General features: G+C 45.9%; 1 protein-coding gene across 6 annotated transcripts in view; it reads right to left on the bottom strand.

The window, feature by feature from the left end:
* The window catches only part of ASAP1 (ArfGAP with SH3 domain, ankyrin repeat and PH domain 1), a 1537410-nt gene that overhangs the window by 364397 nt on the left and 1147639 nt on the right, over window positions 1-25374 (bottom strand). For all 6 annotated transcript variants that reach the window (XM_069220757.1, XM_069220758.1, XM_069220756.1 and 3 more), the window contains one exon: window positions 992-1059. In XM_069220757.1, the coding sequence (XP_069076858.1) occupies window positions 992-1059 (68 nt within the window). The remainder of the gene's footprint in view (window positions 1-991; window positions 1060-25374) is intronic.

Consider the following 25374-nt stretch of genomic DNA (forward strand, 5'->3'; position numbering starts at 1 on the left):
TGGACAAAGACACAGCAGGGGCATATCTGCTCGTGCAGATATGCCCTCAAGTGTAATATAAGGCACCCTGCCTTAGGGCTGTAAGGCCTGCTAGCGGGGTGACTTACATATATTGCATTGCATGTAGTGTTTAGGGGGCATGGCACACAGGCTGTGTGCCATGTCGTGTTTTCACTTTTGTCTGCACCAAGACATGTAGCCTGCAATAGTAGCCTGTTGTGCTTGGTGAGGAGTCCTTTAGAGTGGCACAATTCGTGCTGCAGCCCTTAGGGGCCCTCTTTAGTACCCTAGGTACCAGGGGAACCATTTGCTAAAGACTTATAGTGGGTGTTAATGGTTTTGTCAATTGGGAAAAACGACTGTGCAGTTTTAGCGAAGAGACATCTGGCACTGGGTGGCAGGAACCCAGTGCTCTTTCAGTCGAAATTACACCAAAAACCAGGCACAAAGTGGAGGCGGCAGGACCATTTCAAAAGAGGCACTTACAATGTTAAAGAAAAAACATCAGGCCACTCTATTCAATACATAATCAATACAATCAAAAATAGACAAATAAGCATAGTCCAGACACCGCAGTGCTCATTGTGGTGTGATTATTTATATACTGCCATAAAACAAAAACATCTGCTGTATGTCTAATAAGATGGTGAGACCAGCAATTAAACTTAATAGAATTCTCAGTCTGAATTCAATCACTTTATAACCAGAAATGCGCAGAGTGGCCCTGTGTCCTTTCTACTTGAACACTGGTTATATTTGATGACAATAAAAACCCCAGAGACTACTGTAGTAATACATTTACGCATAATCAAACAATATGTACTTGTGAATTAATCCCACTGGACAGCTGTGCATAGTATGGTTTGGTTACCATAGTCCGGTTTGGGTATAAAGGGTAGTCCATGCTCTCAAATTCAACCACTCAGAATTGGCCCTTGAATGTTTGGTGACTTACAAAACATTAGAGAGTTGTTAGATGAACCATTCTTACCAGATCTTCACAATGGGTGGATTTCATTTTCTTTGCTAAATCAAGAGCTGTTTCCCCAAGTTGATTTACTATCAAAAGTAGGAAAAGAAAAAATGTTACATTAATAAAGGGTGTTCAATAGGTCACTTATGATGCACATTTAGCCCCTGGTCAGACCATTTACTTCTTAAATACTTCGTATTGTATTACAAAATTTGACGCCATTTAAAAAAGTGATTACAGTTCACACATAAAAGTAACTATATCGGCAATATCTTTGTTAGAGATAAACAATGCAGAAACAGTGGTTATAAAGAACAGTTACTTACCTTCGGTAACGCCTTATCTGGTAGAGACACAGACTAGCCACAGATTCCTTATCTTAGAATTCTACCCCAGGCGTCAGACTAGATCTGGAATTTTTTCCTCAGAAATACCTCTGAGCGTCGGTAGAGGGTATTGAGCGACTCCACAGCAAAGTTGTCCCTGGACAGGATGTCAGCAGAGTCCATATATTTCCTCCTCATACGCACTGACATCAGTTTCTTTGGTGACTAGAAGCTGCAGAACAACACAGAGCCACTGTGAAACTGTCAGTGAAATAGTGTATATGCCAACCAGAAAGGAAAGGACACTACATGAGATGTACAAAAACAAGAAAACAGCAGAGAGCACCCCAAGCGAGACTGAAGAGTACAGAGTTCGCAGGCGGGGAGGATGGATGGGTCGATAAGGAATCTGTGGCTAGTCTGTGTCTCTACCAGATAGGGCGTTACTGAAGGCAAGTAACTTCTTCATCTGATAGAGGCAACTAGCCGCAGATTCCTTATCACAGAATTAGGTCCCCAAGCAATCCCAATCCAGGAGGAGGTATGCGAACGGATCTCACCAGTCTTGCAAAGAACAACCTGGCAACAAAAATGAAATAACAAGGTACGAGTCAGGGTGAGAAGATAACATATGTTACACACAGTACAAAATGACTGGCATAGCAATACGGGACATGCAAAGTCAGGACTGGAAGGGAGGTCTCCATAGGGAACGTGGCAGCGGCCACAACAAATTGGGCAGTCAGAGCCACAAATAACAGCTGCATGATGGAAAGGTTAACATGTCCAATGGACCTGAAGAGATAGACACTGAAAACACATGATCGAGAACGTAAAGAGAATAGACGGAGAAGAAGTCTGAGAGACCAAAAAGGGTATCAATGACTGGTGTTACATGCAAGGGAGAACTATCTCACAGCAGAAGGGAAGAGCACCCCAGCAAAGCATATATGTGAAGAACACACAATCAAAGGCAGAAGATCACGACTAACCAAAGGAAAAAATATAACACAGGAAAGTGTACAAGACAAGCCGTAATGGTTGCCCCCAGAAGAACCAGGGAAACATAGCTCCAGAACCCAATCGGTTAATAGAGTCAAAGGGACCAAAAAGGGCCCACACAAACAGTGCAGAGAGTATGCATACAATAGCAATGCAGGGTGTTATAGAAGGTCTAAAGACAGAACCCTTGAAGTGGAAATGGTACAACATTGGGTAAAAGAACCCGGCATCCCCGTGTGTATACAATACAAAGAATGACCTTCAGAAAAAAAAATGAAGGGAAAGAAGGGACCCTTGTCAATGAAAACAGCCATGAAGAGGCAAGAAATGCAGCCATGCATGGGAACGGATGGTGGAAAAATCATCCGCTCAAAATGGGGCCAACAGAACTGTGCAGCACAGAAGAACAGAACAGAAGAAAAAAAGCAAAGCAATGTAACCCATGGCAGAGGCATCAGTCCAGCCAACGTACCAGAGAGGAAGACCAGGGCAGGAAAGTAACAAAGAAAATGGAGACACGTCATAGCGACAGACTCAGAATAGAGCCTCACCACTAAGAGCGAGGGAGTATGACCATGAGGGCACAGAAAATCCGGAGGGTAAGAATAACCGAAGGATAAGACGTAGGCCGGCCTAAAAAAAATAGAAGGTGTAAAAGGACACCTAGGGCACAGAAGAAAGACAGTAACACCCCTGAGCCTTAAAGATGAAATGTCCGGAAAGGATCTGTAGGACAGTGTCTGTATACAGCAGGCAAGAGATGCACGTGGAGGGAACAACCCCCAAAAGTGTGTACAAAAATGAGTGGAGCCAACCGACCTGAAAACACCCAACCAGCCAGTGACAATGGAAGGAATACCAACAACGGTAATAAAGAGATAGCACACATATCAGTGATCACAGTGGACAAGGAGCGAAAGAGTAAGTCCACTGAGAAAGCAGTATGAAAGCATGCACAACCCATGGTTGAAACCAATACTATACCGCTCCTGCTGGAGTGAGAAGAAATGGTAAAGCACAGCGCGGAAAAAAAACATACGAAAGAACAAAGGAATCCCTCGTACAGTCAAGAGAAGAAAAGGTACAGCCTCCGGAAGAGGTAGTACTGCAATAGAACACACAATATCTTGTGTGAAAGAAAAACTATGAGTAAACACCACAGTAGAACTACAAGCCCCAGGAATGTACCTGGTTGTAGGTTGAAATAGTTGGGTATGGACCGAAAGGGAACGAATGGAAATGAGGAAGGGTAATCTTCCAGTGGATAGTACTGTTCCCTTAATTCTAACTAAAATATATGTTTTTTTGTGTGATTTATATATTATGGTTTTTTTTCTTTATGAAAAAAGAAACACAAGGTAAGGGACTACCGACACCCTCTATGACAGTGGGGTGGGGGGCTGCCAAAGGCATCAATATCGGCCTGCAAGCAGAGAAAGACAAGGTGTAACATAGAACTATAAGAAAAAATGGGGAAAAACCCTTCTGCAGAAGAAGAGTAGAAAGGTAGGGTCAATGGCAGGAATCCTAAAACGAGTTAGGAAAGACGTGGTTCTCGGAAGGAGTACAAGAACATATCCTTACTTGGAAAGAAGAAGTAGCAAATAACTTACACCAAAAAGCTCAAAAGAGCAAATGTCAAACCTAATCTCTAACCAACAGAGACAATAGGTAATCCGCATAGAGGCAAAATAAGAAAGACAACGTGGTTGGAAGCACAACAAAAAGAGAACCACAATACGTGGTAAAAAAAGACCAAGAGCTGATGGGGGTGACCCACCAATGGGGATGGTCAAATGATAAGTAGTGCTCATGGCCATGCCTCAGAAGTGGAGGTGCTGCACTACACGGCGATACACCACCCAAATTTAAACAATCCTTAAAGGGTGGAGTTTGAACGCATGCCAAAAGCATGCAATATGAAATACTAGTCCACCCAAACTTAAAAGGGCACAGAGCACCATCAGTACAAGTGCAAAAAAACCAACATGGATTAAAGCGTCAACTAAGAATAGGAGTATACTCTGGAACGTCCCCGAAGGCACTCCAGAGAGAGGGGAGGACCCAAAGATGGACTGCATGGACTTGTAGTAGTCTTGCATTTGGTCCAGAGTCCCCCCCGGAACTGGGATCTGGCGGAAGGGAAGGGATGGACTCGAGTGTGGACTCCACTGGAGGAGAGCACGAGGGCGGTGAAGCCAAAGGGCGTTACGGCATCCGGGAAGACTTACTTGGAGATGCCGGACGTTGATGGAACCATACACGAACGACTTCTGGAACGTTCCTGGGACCGCGAGGAAGTAGACTGACTCAGATGCCGCCGGGAAGATGACTTGCCTGCCCGCACCACCAGAAGCTTCAAACAACGCTCTCTCAAGGATTTGGGCTTCAGACGATGGTAGGCGTTGCAGTCGTCGGCGTTGTGATGAGAACCCAGACACCACAAACACACTGAATGGGGGTCCTTGACTGACATTTGTCGGGTACAGGACCTAAAGGATTTAAATCTAGAAGGCCTATAAACTTATTTCAAGAAAAAACACCTGAAAAAATTGGGAGAAAGGCCAAAAAGGCCTGAGGTACCGCCACACCGGATCCGCTTTGCTGCGCAGAAAAGAAGAAACTGACATCAGCGTGTCGGATGAGAGACTATATGGACTCCGCTGACATCATGTCTGGGCACGGCGTCGCTGCTGAGTTGCTCGACGTCCTCTACCGATGCAAAGAGGTACTCCTGAGGAAAAATGTGCGGATCCAGTCTGACACCAGGGGGAAGAACTCTAAGATAAGGAATCAGCGGCTAGTCGTCTCTATCAGATATGTAACATTTCAAGGCAGATGAGGCATGCAAGGTCATGCAGTTTGCCTTTTTTCTGACTCCTTCGCAAAGGCTAATCCTACATTAACCTTAGTTTATGAATGGTCACTCCTACAGATCTCAGTTTGCCTCATTCTTTTCAGTTCGTCTGCATGTGTCACCTACATTATTTTGAATTGGATGTTTCTGCATGCCACCTTTCCTTTCACCTCTGAGCAATATGAATCTAGCCTGCTTTACTTGTGTAAGGAAGCAAATGTCTACATCACAATATGTAACCTTTCTTCTGTCAACTGGAAGGCAGAACAACTTACCTGGATCAATAGGTACCCACAGAGATGTTACTCTCCAGACTGCCAAACTTAATATCATTTCTGGTGACAATTCAGGAGCGAATTGTCTTCTTCGGTGCTTGGAAAACTTGAAATTGAGGCAAACATTTTTTTGAATATTTGGATTGTGCAGAACTATGAGTGAGGGAATGGGAGTATAATATGGTAGGGTTGTTTGAGCTCACTGTGTAATACACTTCTTATTCCTTTAGAACCAGTCAGGCTTTGTTTGTCAAACCATAGCTCAATCCTGGGTAGCTATGGCTTAGAGCAGTAGGGCTTCAACACATGACAAATATAATACATTTAAACAGCACCAAGGCAATTGAAGAAGGAAACACAACTTTCAAGAAATCCAACACCACTTTAGTTTGTAATTTTATGAATTTATGGACACAACATCAAAGTTCCTGGAGGTATAGATTTTTAAAGAAACAATAACATCAAGACTTTTTACTGAACTGCAAAAATGAATTGGCAAAAATATGACAGAAACATTTTCAGCAAAAAGTTACATCAAGGATGGATGCAGTAACTTAGAGGTACTTTGGGTGACCAACTTCGGCCAGGAGCCAGTCAAGGGGACTAACAAGGTCCAAAGGAACAGTTACCTTCACGAGAAAAGCAGCATCCAGTCCAGTCCCACTGTTAGTGACTAATTGCCATTAACTTCAATGGTGTGGTCCTGATGCAAGAGATGCAGGATGCTGAAGATGCTGTGCACCCGATGGGTGTCCTCCTGGGGCTACTACTCAGTCCACAGTCTTGGTTAGGTCACTTTGGCCACAGGGGTCAACGTCCCTCGAAGTCCTCTCAGGTTCAGCCAAAGTCCAGTTGCCACTGGACTACTTGTTGCCCGGCACAATGAGGCAAGCGGTTTCCTTCTCCTGGGTCTGCAGATTCAGGGGCAGATTTTAAGTATCGGGTCTCGATCTTCTTGGCTGTTTGAGGGTGAACAGCGATGACCCAGTGTTCTCAGCTACCAACTCGCCAGATAGGCTTCTTCAGATTTTGTGTTTGCGCTGTGAACATAAAGTCAGCCAACTGACTCTTGGAGTCTTCCCTTCTGGGTGGAGCACGGGGACATTTTCCCCTCAAGCAGAACACAGCAGGCATGGTGCTTTCTTTCACTAACCCAAGGAGCAGTAATTGCAGTCCAACTACAGTGTAACCTGCCTTTGCCATGTCCAAGGTGAGCAGGGCAGTCCTTCTTCGGTCCTCTTCTCCAGTTTAAGTGAGATCTGAGTTTTAGAGGCCATGGCTGCCTTTTTTTATGCCCAGAAAGTGCCTTTAGGGGAGGTTGTGGTCAACACCCAAAGAACTAACTGGTTCCCTCCTGCCTGATGACAATTTACTGTGAATTGTGGCATATAGCTATTCAAGAGTGCTCCATCCTGCCTCCTTCTCAAAATGAGGTGGCCTCTCGGAGTGTGGAGCTCAGTAGCCTACCCTAGAGAAATGGCTACACGCCCATGAACAAATTAGTTTGGACAGTGTTTTCCCATCTCTGTCCCTGACACCAACCTGTAAATAAAAAGGTGCCAGTGCTCAAAGCCCTCTTCTTAAACACGCGGCTGCTGCAATTAAATGTGGGAACATGGAATACTGAGGCCGCGTAATCCTGAAGCCATCTCGGGCCCCTTCAATCCATTTGCACCCACTCCCTGCCCCTTCTGCTCACTCTTGCAGCTTTCTACTTTCTACCTTTGTGACGCTTTTTCGTTTTTCTCTTCCTCCGTCTTTCCCCATATGTGTCTTTTGCTCACAGCAAATGCTTGAGGCGGAAGAATAAGCCCAGGCCCTCAAAAATAAATGCTGGTGCTCATCATCGGAAACAACAAGCACAAATTAAGCACTGGTCTACCCAGAGAAAAGAGCAGCCCCTCTCGAGTGTCTTCACCATTTGACCTTCGAGGTAGTTTCCCTTTGTACAGGCCTTTTGGGCTAATAACTTGTGTAGCTTCCTGCCAAAGGAAGGTAATACTTCCCTCCAACGGAAGGCCTCAGTTGTTACCTGTCCTGGGAATTGTTTACACATTTCCCCAGGCCAGCAGATGGCTATTTCTTGGCCAACACTGAGAAAGCTGGGAAGAGAGTAGCAAATTTCTAAAAGTTGCATGTAGCAAAAAGCTACATGCAAATTTCTAAAAGTTGCATGTAGCAAAAAGTTACATTAGATTCGACTTTGGGCATCAAGTGAGGTTTAATGTGATGAGTTCTTGGATAACTTGAAGCACCAACTTTAGTAGTCCCATTTTGAGGTTAGCCCGCACCCATGTACCCAATTGGGCTATTAGTCTCTCTCACAGTAAAAATGACAATTGAGGGTTTTACTGTCAGATCGTGTAAAACACATGTTCTACTCTTTAACACCCTGCCTTAGGACTCTGTAGGCATACTTTATTGAGGTGAGGTATATTAAAAAGGAAGGTTTGGGCTTTGCCATTGCTTTAAAATGCAAAGTCGAGTTAGGTGTTTTAAACTGCTCTCCCAGACTTTAGTGGCAAGCTGGGAGACAAGTTTTATCTTGTTCCACTTAGGATGACACAAGTGTGGCAACAGGCTTCTCTACCCGCCATGTCAACACTGACAACCAAAGAAACACATGGTGTGGCCCAGACAGCAGGGTCAGGGAACAACGATGTTAAAGGATATTACTTGAGATGAGGCAAACCCTTAGTGCTATTAATGGCAAGCTGGATAACCTCACATCCCACTTCAAGATGCCGCAGACTGAGCTGGGGGATCAAACAAACGGCTTCCCAGCACTGGACAGCAAAAAAATTACTGATGATGGATGCTTGGTCATGTTAAAGAAAGGAAATATGTTAGAAAAAACAGTACCAGGGATAGAAGCAAAAAACAGGCAGCCCTCCATGGAAGAACTAATGCTTGATATATTTTTCCAGTTTGCCTTTTCCGAGATGTTGGTCACTGAGAAGAGCCCACAGATCTCTGGAACCAAGGCTTCCACCCACCTCTAAATGAACTTACTAATGGGGTGAAATGCTAGGGTTCACAAGGCGCTCAGGATTCAAATAGACTGGAGATCTCAAGAAAAGAGGGTGCCTGCATGAGGGTAATCACCCAACCCTCCAAAAGGTTCAATAGAACCTCAAACCTAAACACAACAGTGTGCGGTACCTCTCAAATGGTGTTAGAATTCAATATTGATAAGTACAATTCAAACAGAAAAATCAATTTTGATATAATTTCAATTTATCAAATCAAATCCAAACGTATATTGTCGTTCATTAGTAGTATTCTGATTCAAAACAATTTTTGGTATGATTTCAATTTGTAACAATCGATTCAAACATTCATTGTAGCCCGTCCATGTTAAAATTTAAGCTTGTAGCCCGTCCATGATTTTACAATTCAAGCCAACACGTGTTTCGTCACGGGACATTGTTTTCTCCCAGACCAAACGACTTCTTCAGGGCTAAAAAATTGTAAACAAATTAAATGTAAAATTTTTCAAAAAAACCCAAAATGCTCCAACTTAAAGGTTCAAAAAGTTTCCAAAGATCCCAACAAAGAAAAAATGTAAAAGCACTGAGTAACCCCGACAAGGCACTCTTATTTATAATGGAAAGATATTTAGATCATATGCAAAGATGACAAGGGGTGAAATCAAACACCATTGGGGCATCAATCCCAAACGTCTATAGTACACCTAAAAAGAGAATTGTGTAATATCCAACTTCCAACATATGTTAATATATCAAAGTGATGAACACCACAAAATACACTCCTCCGAATAATAAACAAAACCCTTCCTTGTTATTAACTACACACCAACGTGTTGCAAGCCCTCTGTAAGTTATAATGCACTGAAATGACCAATCATAAAGTGCACTACCAACCAGTGTCCGATACAATCCCATATTTATTACTGGTGCCTTAGATTAGAGTCCAAGATTTACGTTACTAATTGGCCAAGCCTGTCTTGCTATTTGAATACTCACCACTTGACTCTAGTTCTCCGTCTCTAGTATTAAAAACATCAAATCTCAATGAGATATCTTCATATGGCGACCAAAATCATGTTTTTATCAAATATAAGTAGTCTCACATAAAATACCTCGATTATATCTTCCAATAATAGTATTAAAGATGAGATTTCCATGAACTTAATTCGTACATTATAATACAGAAAACTCCAATGCGAACCTATATATACAATAATATACCATTAGTTACCTTCCAAAGTAAATATAACCTTTTAATAAAGGTGCCCTAACTTAATTGCTCACCTGGCTAGTACGGACGGTTATTTAATCAACAATCGGAAATGAAAGACGCCGTGTAACGAGTACGTACAGTGCGTTGATCAGAGAACCCCGATGCGGATCTATGTGAAAAATATTTTGCCATTAGTACCCTTCTAAAACAAATAAAACCTCTTAGTAACGCTACCCTATCGCAATTAGATTACCTGAGTACAGCGGACGATATTCCAGGACGGCATGCAATGGGAAGAGACGCCATGTTGCGAGTACGCACAACGCGTCACATTCACCCGGCAGTTAAATATGCTTCCGAGGTCAATTCAAGCCTTTCATCGCAGAAACAAAAAACGGACTAGCGTCCATATCTGTTACACATCATCGAACAATACTTAGTAAAGTGAACAAACCCGCAGCAAAGAGCCAATCTCAAATTAGCAAAATTCTTTCTACTTTGGACAACAATAGAAAATTACGATGTACCTTACATGTGAATACTAATCATCACTATTATACCTTTTAATTTCTCATTTCACTCCCATCAATTCAGGCATGATTAAAGCCATAAATCATATGTCACAGTTTTTCCTCACCAATTATTTAAACTATCGTATTAACATTGTAAACTGTGCCCGTAACGTCAAATTATTAGATGTGCCAAAAATCATACACCAATCCGTAATTTAATTAGTTTGAGTGGTGAATATTGATTAGACCTGTATAGCAAGTAAAAACTTTTTATGTTCCAGCACATAATAGCCAATTGTGAAATGTTGGAGAATTTTGGTTGTTGTAGTCATCAAAATGTGCAATGTACCAACATGTTACATGAAAAAATCATTTCAATCATTACTTCATTTTGCCAAGAAAAATTCCAGTTCCCTCTACCCCGCCCTCAGTCCCCCAGGTGCTCCACTCAGACAAATCATCATAAAACTCTTGACCTTTCGGGATTGTAATACCGTGATATAACTTGCCAGGGAGGAAGGCAAAATCCACCTCCACTGCATTGACATGTGTCACCAGCAAGTGCAGGAGGCCAGGAGACCTAACATCTGCAGAGTCAGTCTCACCGAAATCCAGGATAGAGGCTGAAACATCGTTATCATAGCCTGAAAATCCTGGAGTCGCTGCTTGTGAGGATAAGCCCGAAAATGCATTGTGTCCAGAAGAGCTCCAATGAATGGGAGCATATGAGAGGGAGTCAGGTGTAACAGTGGGACAGATGACGGCAAATCCTGCCACCAACTGAGTGCCCATGGTGTTAAAGAGGGCAGACTAGGAGGGCTTAGAGGCTGCAGCTATTTGGGGGGGTGGATTGACCAGACAGCGGGCCACCTGACCCACAATGTCGGTGGGTCCTGTGCCTTCATCCATACAAAGGACGCATGCACAGCACAGTGGCTGGGCGGGAATTGGCACGGCTGGTAGCCCCTTCAGTAGGCAAGAAAGGAGCAAAAGGCAGATGGAGGGGGATGGGGGCGCCGCTGTGAGGCCCAAGGACCTGGCCGTAGCCCGGGAGTCCTTAAAACCCTTGAGCGCTGAATCTGCTTGGTCTCCAACGAGATGGGTGCCATAAAAGGGCATGTCCGTAAGGGAGGCTCGGACATCCCCTGAAAAGCCAGATGTCCTCAGCCAGGCGAGGCGTCTCAGGGCCACTGTCATGGAAACCACTCTGCCTAGCGAGTTTGTTGTTTCAAGTCACCAATGTATTGTGAACTTTGCTGCATCTCTCCCATCTGCAACACCCTGAGAGCACAGCCCGACCTCCTCCGGGACCTGTGGCAGCACTTGCACAACTGTCTCCCATAGAGTGTGGGAATAATGGTGTAGGAGGCTGGCTCAATATATGGTGTACACTTATAGGTGATGCACCCTGCACTGAGTCCAGGCAAGCCTTAGTGATAGTATATGTGTTTCCTAATAACGAAAGCTCTCAAAGGGTAGCTGTGGAGATTCGGGAGGATATAAAGCAATTGCAATAACCACAAAGTCAGTTAGAGATTTACACATAAGAAGGAACCACACCAGAGTTAGAAAAATAAAATGTTACTTACCCAGTAGACATCTGTTAGTGCCATGTAGTGTTGAAGATTCACGTGCTTTGCATAAGTCCGCCATTTAGTGCTAGGCTCAGAGTGTTACAAGTTTTTTTTTTTTCAGAGAATGTTTTCGAGTCATGAGTGACTCTTCATCTCGGTGATAGTGCGCATGAGCATCGAGTCCTTTGTTAGATTATTTTCCAGCAGGCAGGTGAGGTAAAGTGTTTATGTATAGATAGATAGTAAATAAAAAAAAGAGGTCCATGCAGTCTATACACAGATGTACAATATTTTTCACTACAACAACTACAAGCTTCTGGGGAGAAGGGAGGGTGCATGTGAATCTACAGCACTACATGCCATGAACAGATGTCCACTGGGTAAGTAAAAAGTTTCGTTCTATGGCATGTGTGGCTGTAGATACACATGCTTTGCTTAGACTGTAAAGCAGTCCCCTCCAATTAAGAGATGGCTAGCCTGAAGGAGTCGGAGTAGCTTGAAAAAGTCTCCAGAGGACTGCTTGGTCAACATTTGCCTGTTGGTGACCTAAAACATCTACACAATAGTGTTTCGTAAATGTGTGTAGTGTAGACCAAGTAGCAGCTTTACAAATATCTGCTTTTGGAATGTTCCCTAAAAAAATCCATAGAAGAGCCTTTTTTCCTGGTAGAGTGCGCTTTAGGATGTGTTGGTAATTGAGTTTTAGCTTTGAGATAACAAATTTGAAAACGCTTGAATATCCATATAGCTATTCTACTTTTAGAAATCAGATTGCCCTTGTGTCGCATTGAAAATGCTACAAACAGTTGTTTAGATTTTCTAAAACTTTGAGTCCTGTCAGTGTAATACATAAGAGCTTGTTTAACATCTAGCATGTGCATAGCTCTTTCAGCGACTGTGTCAGGCTGTGGGAAAAATACAGGTAGTTCAACTGGTTGGTTAACGTGAAATGGTGAAACGACTTTTGGGAGAAATTTAGGGTTTGTCCTAAGGAGTACTCTATCTTTACGTACTTGGAAAAAAGGTTCCTCTAAAGTGAAAGCTTGTATATCATATGTCGTAGAGAAGCGATAGCTACCAAAAAGGCAACTTTGCATGAAAGAAATTGTAATGAACAGGAGTACATATGTTCAAACGGTGGACCTATATGTCTAGAAAGGACAATGTTAAGGTTTTAAACTGGAGCTGGAGGAACCCTGAGTGGAATAACACGTACGTCCTTCCATGAATGCCTCAATTACAGGAATTCTGAACAAAGAAATATGTTGTCTGTTTTGAAGGTAAGCAGCTACAGCTCCTAAATGTAGTCTAATATATGAATATGCTAATTTGTCTTTTTGTAAATGTAGCAGATAAACTATGTCTTTTACTGACGCTTTAAGTGGATCAATGTGTTTAGGTTGACAATAGCATACAAAAGGTTTCCATTTTGCAGCATAACACTGTCTAGTTGTAGATTTACGTGCCTCCCTAAGAATATCTATACATTCAGGGGGATGTTTTAAATATCCAAACTCTAAGATTTCAGGAGCCATAGCGCAAGACTGAGGGGGTGATTCTAACTTCGGCAGGCGGCGGAGGCCGCCCGCCGAAGTTCCCCCACCAAAATACCGCTCCGCGGTCGAAAGACCGCTGAGGGTATTTTGGGATTTGCCCTGGGCTTGCGGGCGGCCGCCAAAAGGCCGCCCGCCAGCCCAGGGCAAATCAACCTTCCCACTAAGATGCCGGCTCAGAATTGAGCCGGCGGAGTGGGAAGGTGCGACGGGTGCAGTTGCACCCGTCGCGTATTTCAGTGTCTGCTAGGCAGACACTGAAATACTTTGTGGGGCCCCCAGGGGCCCTGCGGCACCCCCTACTGCCATCCTGTTCCTGGCGGGCGAACCGCCAGGAACAGGATGGCGGTAGGGGGTGTCAGAATCCCTCATGGCGGCGCAGCAAGCTGCGCCGCCATGGGGGATTCTAAGGGCAGCGGTAAACCGGCGGGAGACCGACGGTTTACCCTTTCTGACCGCGGCCAAACCGCCGCGGTCAGAATGCCCTGCGGGGCACCGCCGGTCTGTCGGCGGTGCTCCCGCCGACCCTGGCCCCGGCGGTCTGAGACCGCCGAGGTTAGAATGAGGGCCTGAGTGTTTTGTGGCTGGATGTATGATTTGATATCTCTTTTGAGTCAAAAGATCTGGTCTGTTGAGAAGTTTGTGATGGGGAACCACAGACAGATCCAGAAGTGTTGTGCACCAAGGTTGACTTTCCGTTGTGGGAGCTACAAGGATCATGGTGACTGATGTTTGTCTCAGTTTGCGAACCAGAAATGGAATGAGTGGGCGAGGCGGAAAAGCCTAAGCAAATATCGCTGGCCAATTCATCCAAAGAGCATTGCCCTTGTGCTGAGGGTGTGGGTATCTGGACACGAAGTTTTGGCATTTTGAGTTTTCTGCGGTGGCGAAGAGATCTATCTCTGGTGTTCCCCAAAGGTGAAAGTATTGGGAAGTACTTATGGGTGAATTTCCCATGCATGGACTTGTTGCTCCGTCCTGCTTAATAGGTATGCAAACTGATTGTCCATTTCTGAGAAATATTCTGCCAGTAATTAAATATGATTGTGAATCACACACTTCCAAATTGTCTGAGCCAGAAGAGAAAATTGAGATGAGTGCCTTCCTACCCCCATTTCAGCAGATAATACATGGTTGTCATGTTGTCTGTATAGACCAGAACCACTTTGTGAGAGATTTGTGTAAGAAATGCTTCGAGCGCTAGGAAGACTGCTCGCAATTCCAAATAGTTGATGTGATAAGTTTCTTGAATGGAATCCCATTTCCCTTGTATTGTAAGGTTGTTGAGGTGAGCTCCCCAACCCATCTATGATGCATCTGTTGTGAGAGTGATCTGAGGCACAGGGTCTTGAAAGGGCTGCCTTTTAGAAAGGTTGGTAGGATTCCACCATTGTAGAGAGCAGTGAGCCTGGCGGTCTAACAACACTAGGGGGATCGTTACAACCTCGGCGGTCTTTTAACGAAACCGCCGAGGGACCGCCGTGCGGAATACCGCCAGTAGTGGCGGTTTGCCGCTCAGCGTATTATGACTGTTGGCTGCTCTCCATTCTTTTTACGACGGAGAGCCGCCAACAGCCATACTGGCGGGCAAGTGGAGGTTGCTCCACCTCCACCGCCACTCCAACAGAACACCACCCAGCGAATCACGTCCTGTGATTCGGCGCGGCGGTGTGGTGTCGGCGGAGCTGCCCCCATGGCTCCCGTCCCCTCCCGGAGGATCGACGGACAAGGTAAGTCGATCGTCCGTTAGGGGAGGGGGGTGGGGGGGTGTTGTGTGTAGTGTGGGTGCATGGGGGTTGTGCGTCTGTGTATGTAGAGGGGGGGGTGAGTGCGTGTCTGTCTGTATGGATGTGTGCGTGTATGTCTGTATATGGGTGTGCGTGTCTGACAGTGTGTGGATGTAGGCATGTATGTTGGTGTGTGTGTGCGTGTATGTGTATTGGTGGTGCCTGCATGCGTGTCGTGTGTGTGAGTTATGTTGGGGGTCGGGGTGGGGAGGGGGGGGTGGTAGGGGGTGTAGGGGAGGTAGTCGGGGTGGGGGGGGTGGGGGAGACCCCTATCAGTGCCAGGGAAGGAATTCCCTGGCACTGATAGGGCTTACCGCCATGGATTTCATGGCAGTTCCTACCGTTGGAAATCCACGGCGGTAAGCCGGGTCGAAATACCGGCGGCGGTATTGTGACGCCCGCCGGGCTGGAGACCCAGGTCTCCAGCCCAGCGGTTGTCTCCGCCCTGGCGGGCGAAACGGTGGAGCGCCATGGTCATAATACTAAAAAAAAAAGACCGCCAGCCTGTTGGCGGTCTTACCGCCGCTTTAACACCGTCCGCCAGGGTTGTAATGACCCCCTAGATCCTGAAGATGAGCTGTGACTGAGACCACTGATGAGACCGACTGCCATAGTGGACGCATGTGTAGTCTTGCATGAGGAACGATAATGACGCCATAATCCCTAATAGTTGCATCACTAGTTTCACTGTGTAAGTATGATTCTCCTGCAATTGAGCCAGGAGACTTTGAAAAGCCTGAATTACTATCTGTAGGTACACTTTACACTTAGTGTTAGAATTCTAGTCTCCTCAGTTTGGGTAAGCTAGGGCCTGGCAGAGTCTTGCTCCAAACTTTGCTGGGAGGCTAGTGTTAAGTGTAGTTAGGGACTCCTACACCACTCTAGCTAGACATCATGTCCTCAATAGAGCACACCTCTCAGGCCCCGGACTCTCAGTATGAGGTTCTAACTTTCCAAGAGTTAAGGGAGATGTGGGCTGAGAGGAATCTGAAGACAGGGAGAAACCCCAACAAGAGTCTGCTTCTTGGCTTACTCCTCCAGGCTGACCAGGACAATGCTGGTGGCCAGAAGGAGGAAGAAGTAGAAGCTGATCGTCCAGTCCTAGAAAGGGTAGAATTGAGCTACACTGTGGAGGAAAGAACCTGGGGAACACCACAGCCCTGCTAGGACTACTGCAGGTAGTGAGAAGGGGGGTCATGCCAGTAGGCCCACCATTACTCCTAAAGGATTGGTTCAGCGAACTCCCAAGAGGAGGGCTAGATCCTCCCCTGTCCATTCCCCTGTCTCCTTTCTCTCTGAGGGGACCCACTACTCCACTTCAGGGGAAGCCTCCCTAGAAAGGGAGCTTAGACAACTGAGGTTGGAGGAAGCCAAGCTGAGGCTGAAGTAGCAGCAGCTCGCCCTAGATAGGGAAGCTGTGGCAGTGGAGAGGGAAAGACAGGGCTTGGGGTTAGCACCCCATGGTGGCAGCAGTTTAAATTAAAATTTCAGGGACACCAGGGTCAAGGAGAACTCTTTTGACTCTAGGAACTTGAACAAGGTAGTCCCACCTTACAAGGTGGGAGATGATATCTACAAGTTGTTCACTGCTTTGGAGAGGGCCGGTAAGGTACAGAGGGTCTCCCGAAGGAAGCGGGCAGCAATTTTGTGGCTCTCCTACTCTGACAAAGGTAGAGACAGACTCCTCCCTGTCAGAGAAGAGGATGCAGACAATTACACAGTTCTAAAGGCAGCACTGTTAAAAGGGTTTGGTGTAACTACTAAAAAGTACAGGATCTAGTTCAGAGAGGCCAGGAAAGTGCCCTCTCAAGATTGGGTAGATTTTGTGAACTGGTCGGTGAAAGCTCCGGAAGGTTGGTTGCATGGGACCAAAGTAAGTGACTAAAAGGGCCTGTATAACAATTCTAAGAGAGAAAACTTTAAACAACTGTGTATCTAATCAGCTGCATCAGTACCTGGTGGACTCTGATCTGACCTTTCCCCAAGAAATGGGAAAGAAGGCTGACAAGTGGGTCCACACCAGGGTGAGTACAAAGACTCACACAGGGGGTGACCACAAAAAGAAGGAAGCAGGTAGGTCTCATGACAAGGGTGGGGACAAATACATACACAAATATTCTTCACTTGGAACAAATCCTCTTCCTCTTGTTTCAACTTCAAAAAACTTTGGTGCTATGTTTGCAAAAATAAAGACCATAGGGCAGGGGCCAGTTCCTGTCCTAAGGCCCCAAGTCTTCCAACACTACTAACTCCACGTGCCCTTAGCAACAGCAGTAGTGGTGGGACTACTAACAGTAGTCAGACCAAAAGTGTAGCTGGGCTCACCTTAGGGACTGTAGTAGGGTATGGGGTAGTTAGAGAGACCACTGGGGCTGTGGTGGTCTCTGATGGGGGGCATTGATTTTGTCACCCTTGCTGCCTGTCCCCTTAATATGGGTAAGTACAAACAGCATCCCCTACTCAATGGTGTTGAGGCTGAGGCCTAGAGGGACACAGATGCCAGTGTCACTATGGTGACTGATAACTGGTGTCCCCTGAGAAACACCTTCTTGGTCACACCAAGTGATCGATGCTCATAATAACACTTTATGCCACCCCATGGCAGTTACTGATTTCAGTTGGGGGAGTTACTGGCCCTAAATCAGTTGTGGTATCCTCAGACCTACTACAGTCTACTTAGGAATTATTTGGAGACTTCAGCTTGGGCTCAGGTGGAATTGGAGACCCATGCAGCAATGATGGGCATCCCAGGGCATATCTTTGCCCTCACCAGAGGAAAGGCAAAGAAGCAAAAAGAGCAAGGAACCTTGAAGTCTGGAACAATGGCCAAAGAGATTCCTAAAACAAAGAGCAGGAGGGGTAAAAATGTACCCCCTCAACCAGCCTCCAGTGAGGATTCAACTCCTGAGGGAGAAGAAGCCACTCCTTGGGTGGAACTTACACCATAGGAGCTGCAAGTGGACACAGTGGAGCTCTTGGGTGAGGGGGGGGCACCAGGGTGGAGCTCAGTAGGGAACAGACATGTCCCACCCTGGAGAGCCTGAGGCAGCAAGCTGCGGCACAAGAGGCAGGGGATGTCAGTGGCACCTATAAGGTGTACTGGGAAAACAATGTCCTATATTCAGAGTCAATGGATTTCAAACCTGGTGCCACCAGGAGATTGGTGATCCTTCTGAAATGTAGGGAGTTCCTGTTGACCTTGGCACATGAGATTCCCCTAGAAGGTCACATGGGGCAAAGCAAGATTTGGGACAGACTTCTCCCACACTTTCACTGGTCCCACATGTCTGAAGACACAAAGGAGTTTTGTCGCTTGTGTGTCACCTGCCAAGCCAGTGGCAAGACAGGTGGCACTTCAAAGGCCCTGTTAATTCCAGTTCCTGTGGTCGGGGTACCCTTTGAAAGGGTTGTGGTGGGCATTGATGCCCCCCTGAACCCTCAAACAGATTCTGGGAACAGATTCATGCTGGTGGTAGTGGACCATGTCACCAGGTACCCAGAGGCCATTCCTCCTAGGACCACTACAGCTCCTGCAGTGGCAAAAGCTCTCCTTGGTATCCTTTCAAGAGTGGGCTTTCCTAAAGAGATGGTATCAGACAGGGGTGCAAACTTCATGTCTGCTTACCTGAATGCCATGTGGAAGGAATGTGATGTTACAAGTTCACCGCTCCTTACCACCCAGAAACAAATGGCTTAGTTGAGGTTTAATAAAACTCTCAAGGGTATGATAATGGGACTCTATGAAAAACTCAGAAGGAGGTGGGATGTCCTGTTACCATGCCTCCTCTTCACCTACAGGGCAGTCCCTCAGAAGGTTGTGGGTTACAGCTCATTTGAACTTCTATTTGGGCATCATATTAGGGGGTCCCCCGTTGCTCTTGTTAGAGAAGGCTGGGAACAACACCTTAAGCCTCCCAAACAAGACATTGTGGATTATGTGCTTGGCCTCAGATCAAGGATGGCTGAGTACATGAAGAGGGCTACTAAAAACCTTCAGGTCAGGTAAGAGCTGCAGAAACAACGGCATGACCAGAAAGCTGTCCTAACTGTCTAACAGCCAGGAAAGAAAGTGTGGGTCCTGGAGCCTGAGGCTCCTAGGGCACTAGAAGACAAGTGGAGTGGTCCCCACACCATTGTGGAAAGAAAGGGTGAAGTTACCTACTTGGTAGACCTTGGCACTCCCAGAAGTCCCCACAGGGTGCTTTATGTGAATCGGTGCGAGCCCTACTGTGACAGGTCCGATATGACTCTGCTTATAACTGATGAGGGACATGAAGAAAGTGACCCTCTCCCTGACCTCCTCTTCCACAGTGCAGCTGATGGCTCAGCTGATGGGGTAGTGCTTGCTGACTACCTCTCTGAGTGGCAAAAAGAGGACTGTAGAAATCGCCTAGGACAGTTCTCAGAACTGTTCTCCCTGACACCTGATCAGACCACATGGTGTGAACACACCATTGACACAGGGGACAGATTGCCTGTTGAGAGCAAAATTTACAGGCAGCCTGATCATGTCAGGGAATGCATCAAGTCTGAAGTTCGGAAGATGCTAGAGCTAGGAGTCATTGAGCCCTCAGACAGCCCTTGGGCTAGTCCTGTAGTGCTTGTACCAAAACCCAACATCCAGGATGGCAAAAGGGAAATTAGGTTTTGTGTAGACTACAGAGGTCTCAGCAAGGTTACTAAAACAGATGCTCATCCTATCCCTAGGGCAGATGGGCTCTACCAAGTATCTGAGCACCTTTGATCTGACTGCTGGCTACTTGCAGATCAAGTTATCAGATGCTAAACCAAAAACAGCATTTACCACCCCTAGTGGGCACTATCACCTCACTGTGATGCCCTCTGGGTTGAAATATGCACCTGTCACATTCCTGAGGCTAGTGAATAAAGCTCTCCAAGGGTTGGAAAGCTTCACTGCTGCTTATCTTGACGACATAGCTGTCTTTTGCTCCACTTGGGAGGATCACCTGGTCCAGCGAGGGAATGTTTTAGAGGCTCTGCAAAGGGCAGGGCTCACTATCAAGGCCTCTAAGTGCCAGATAGGGCAAGGGAAGGTGGTGTATCTGGGTCACCTGGTAGGTGGAGGCCAGATTCACCCAGTACAGGGGACAATTCAGACTATTCTGGATTGGACTGCCCCTACTACACAGACCCAGGTTATAGCCTTTTTAGGCCTCACTGGGTACTAGAGAAGTTTCATTAATAATTATGGCTCCATTGTAGCCCCTCAAAATTACCTCACTTCTAAAAGAATGCCTAAGAAAGTATTGTGGATAGCTTGCTGCCAAAAAGCTTTTGATGATAAACAGGTCATGTGCTCTGCTCCTATTTTAAGAAGCCCCGACTACTCCTAAAAATTCATAGTACAGACAGATGCTTCTGAGGTAGGGATTGGGGCAGTACTGTCACAACTGAATACAGAAGGCCAGGATGAAACTGTAGCTTTTATAAGCAGAATTTTGACCCCCAGGGAAAAGCATTGGTTAGCAACAGAAAGGGAGGCCTTTGCTGTAGTTTGGGCTTTGAAGAAGCTGAGGCCATACTTGTTTGGCACTCAATTCCTTGTTCAAACCGAGCACAAGCCCCTTCTATAACAAATGAAAGGTGAAAATGTCAAACTTTTGAGGTGGTCTATATCCCTACAGGGAATGGACTATACAGTGGACACTAGACCTGGGAGCTACTATTACAATGCAGATGGACTCTCGAGATATTTTCAGTTAGACAATTAAGACTCATTTGGACAAGGTTAGCCTTATTGCCCTCTGTTTGGGGCAGGGCCTATGTGGGAAAGTACCCTCTTTTTGGCATTGTTACCTCCACTTTTTACCTGCTGTCAGTGTGTTTTGACTTGTTCACTGGGATCCAGCTAACCAGGAAACCAGTGACTGCTTTCTCCCTCTAAAGTTGGTTGTTCCTGACTTTGTACACCCTACAATTGGTATACTGGTGCCCTCATGTAAGTCCCTAGCATATGGTACCTAGGTACCAAGGGCATTGGGGAACCAGGGGGAGCAAGGCCTGTCACTACAGCCTGCGAGAAAAGGTGCATGCACCCTTTCACTACAGGTCACTGCAAGTCACCCCTATGGCAGACCCTCCTAGCCCAGAGGGCAGGGTGCAAGTACCTGTGTGTGAGGGCACTCCTTCATGAGCAGAGGTGCCCCTATGAACTCCAGCTCCATTTCCCTGGACTCCGTAAGTGCGGGGAAGCCATTTTACACGTGTACTGGACACAGGTCCACTACCTGTGTCCAGCTACATAATGGTAACTCCGAACCAGGGCATGTTTGGTATCAAACATTTCGGAATAATACCCCAATACTGTTGCCAGTATTGGTTGTATGATTCCATGCACTCGGGGAGCTCCTCAGAGGACCCCAAGCTTTGCTCCTACCAGTTTCCAGGTTTTTCCCAGGCAGCTGACACTGCTGCCACCCCCTTAGACAGGTTTCTGCCCTCCCTCTGCTTGACCAGCTCAGGCAGAGGAAGGCAGAACAAAGGATTTCCTGTGGGAGAGGGAGACAGGTTTCTGCCCTCCTGCTGCTTGACCAGCTCAAGGCAGAGGAAGGCAGAACAAAGGATTTCCTGTGGGAGAGGGAGGCAACATCCTCTCCCTTGGAAATAGATGTTACATGGCTCGGGAGGGTAGCTTCCCCAAGCCCCCAGTATGTTTTGAAGGGTACATTTGGTGGCCTCCTTGCATAAACCAGTTTGCACCAGTCCAACGGTCCTTGCTCTGGTGCGAAACTGGAAAAAGGAAAGGGGAGCACTCCCCTGTCCATCACCACCCTCTAGGTGGTGCCCAGAGCTCCTCAAGTTGACCACTTCATTCTGCCATTTTGAATCCAAGGTGGCCAGGTCAGGTAGGTGACGTCACAGCCCCCTTCTGATAGGTGGTCACCCTGCTAGGTGACCAATCCCGCTTCCTAAGCTATTTAGGGTCTCCCGCTTGGGTTGGTCCTCAGATTCGATGTGTAAAGTTCCAGCAGGACTCCTCTGCATCGTTTACTACATCTTCTGGACACTGGGACTGCAACTGGACCCTCCAGGAACTGACAGTCTGCAACTCCAGCCATGACTCTGCTCTGCAACATTGTTTCTCCGGCTCCTTCCAGCAACTGCAAACATTGTCCCGGTTGTGCATCCTTTGAGGGTGACGAGTCATCAGCATGCAGAAGAAGTAAGAAGGAATCTCCCTTGGAGTGAAGGAGTCACTCCCCTGCACCTGCAGGCATCAACTGCAACAACGACCGGCTGCATGGATCTTCTCTCCTCCGGAGGTGCGTGGATCTTGCATCACGGGTGGTGGTCTGGAGTGGTCCCCTTGGTCCTCTCTACCAGCTGTCCAACTTGGGAGATGGTAAGCCCTTGCCTCTCCTTACAGGACAGTACCCCTGTGCACAGCAACTCTTGCGGCTAACTGGGCTTGGTCCCCTTCCTTTGCAAGACCTCTTCTGTCAGGACTTACCTTTGGGTTCCTCCAGTCTTGGTTGGGTCTTCCACAATCCTTTTCCAAAGTCCTCCTGTTGGTTTTGGGCAAAACCAGGTACTTACCTCTGCTCTCCTGGTTGCTGGGAGTCCCTCTGGTACGCAACTCTTGGGGTTCCTAGTTCCTCCAGCTCCCCTCTACTGATTCCACTTCCTTGGGTGGGGGTCTGCCTTTCATATTCCATTTGTTTTTAGTATATGATTTGGCCCTCCCCTAGGGCCCTCACTATTTGCTATTGCTTTTACCAATGCCTATTGCTTTCTATGCTATTTACTGATTGCCAGTGTGTATATAATAGTATATTTACTTGCCTCGAGTTGGGGGATTGCCTATTCAGTATTCCAGTATTTGTGTTACTATAATAAAGCACCTTTATTGTTGTAACACTGTGTGATTCTTTCATGTGTGTGAGTGCTGTGTGACTATAGTGGTATTGCACAAGCTTTGCATGCCTCCTAGATAAGTCTTGGCTACTCATCAACAGCTACCTCTAGGACAGCCTAGGCTTCCTAGACACTGCCTACACTTCATTAATAGGGGATATCTGGACCTGGTATAAGGTAATAACACCATAGGTGCTCACCACACACCAGACCAGCTTCCTACATAGAGACACTAGAAGATAATGACACAATGGCACTCCGAAAGGCTATTTCAGGCCTAGGCCTTACACAAATGGTCAAGGGTCCCACTCACCAAGTAGGACATGCATTAGATGGTATCTTCAGTTAACAACAGTGCCTTAGGCAGTATTAGTATTCTTCCTCTTACCTGGACAGACCACAGCCCCATTCTATTTGGACTAGACTGTCAAAACGACAGACTCCAGAGCAAGACTTTCTCATCAAACGGTAACCACCCAGGCTTGGCAGAAAATCCAACTGAAGACCTTTATTTTGACCCTACAGGAGTCAGTTATGCAAAACTCACAGGTTAGAGATATAGCAGTAGCTAATTATACAGATTGGTTAAAAGGAGCTGTCAATCTATTAGCCCCAGTAAGAGTGTCTAAACCCAGGAGGACCATTCCTTCAGACCCCTGGTTTTCAGAGGATCTAAAAACTAAATCAAATATGTAGGAGACAAGAAAAAAGGTAGCAGAAAGATTACAGTGAGTCAGAAAAAAATCAAATATAAAAAGTGTCTGGCGGACTACAAGGCCATGATTAAGAAGGAAACAAAATACTATGTTACAGATGATAGAAGCTGCAAAAAGATCTACTAAGGAATTATTCCAGACTGTTCAAAAACTAACAACAGAAATATCACAAGTTAAGGGTTTTGCAATACCTTAGCTGACTTCCTTCAACATTAAGTCCAAGATGTGTACAAAATATTCTCAAAGTCTGGTCCCTCTTCCTCCACTAATCTGGCCCCTCCTTCGAGCAATTCGATCTACTCACCAAGAAACACACAGTGCGATTCACTCCTGAAGACGTTCACCCCTCCTACCTTGGTGGAAGTGGTGACTCTGATCAAATGCTAAATCTGGTTCCCCTTCTGACCCGTCTCCTCCTAAGATGACCAAACTGGCCTCGGATATTATGACCTCCAAATTGAGTGAAGCCTTTTTAAGATAGGGATCTTTCCTACCACTTGAAAGAGAGCCTCGCTGCTTTCATTAATAAAAGAAGCCCAACCTCAGCCCTTTAGATACAATTAGTTATTGCCCCTTATCGCAGTTACCTTTACCAGCCGAAAGTGAAACAATTATGAACAAACAATTGTCAGATCACATTCAGCATAATATTTCATTAGATCTACCACAATTTGGATTCTGCAGTGGCCATAGTACGGAGTTAGCACTAATAAAAGCTATGGAGGAGATAAGCTGATCCCTGCATCAGGGAGGCAAAGCAGCCCTCATCCTCTTAGATCTATCAGCAGCCTTTGATACTGTTAATCATGGGTTGCTGATAGATTGGTTGACCGCCACTGGTGTTACTGGGGCGGCCCGGGACTTGTTAAGTTCATTACTTATGGGCAGAGAACAGTCAATGGCATTAGGTGATTCCATTTCCCTGTCTTTCTCACACCCTTGTGCCCCCCCCCCAGGATCCTTGCTTAGAGCTATCTTATTTAATGTCTGTAACCCCATTAGCAGAAGTAATCAGAACACATGTTTTCTACCTTACATCTTATGCCGACGACACTCAAACTGTTGTCTCAGTGGCCAAAGATGGAAACAATACAGGGTCCAGATTTCAAGACTGCATGGTGATGGTCAGTTTCTGAGCAAATAGGAACTGTCTAAGATTGAATTCAGGAAAAACAGAGATTCTGCAATTTGGCTCTTGTGCATCCTTTTGGACTCCTAGTTGGTGGCCGCAAAATTTAGGGGTTATTCTCTCACCAGTATCTAAATCCTGGAATTTAGGGGTAGTAATTGAGAACAAACTCACTTTCAGTGATCAAATCAATGTGGCGACGTCCTCTTCATTCCATACATTAAGAACCATAAAAAAATCCTACCTTTTATTTCTTCAGAGCTGGAGAAAACAATAGTAAGCTCACTAGTACTCTTTAAAATAGACTACTGTAACGGACTATAAGATTCCAAAATATCAGTCAGTGTCTAAATCTATTAGAAAGCTACAATGGCTTACAGTAAGGTAGAGAATTGCTTTCAAAGCTCTATGTACCGCTTATAAAGCATCACATAACCAAAGTCCAGGTTTGCGTAAAAACTGTTTCTGCTGGTAAGTACCAGGTAGAACATTACAGTCCACAACTGCCAAATGTGCAGTAGTCTCCAGGTTTAGAAGATCCTCCTAGGGTGGAAGGAGTTTTGTAATTGGAGCTGCAAAAGCTTGGAACTCT

Source organism: Pleurodeles waltl, chromosome 2_2 (assembly GCF_031143425.1).
Source record: "Pleurodeles waltl isolate 20211129_DDA chromosome 2_2, aPleWal1.hap1.20221129, whole genome shotgun sequence".
Lineage (NCBI taxonomy): Eukaryota > Metazoa > Chordata > Amphibia > Caudata > Salamandridae > Pleurodeles > Pleurodeles waltl.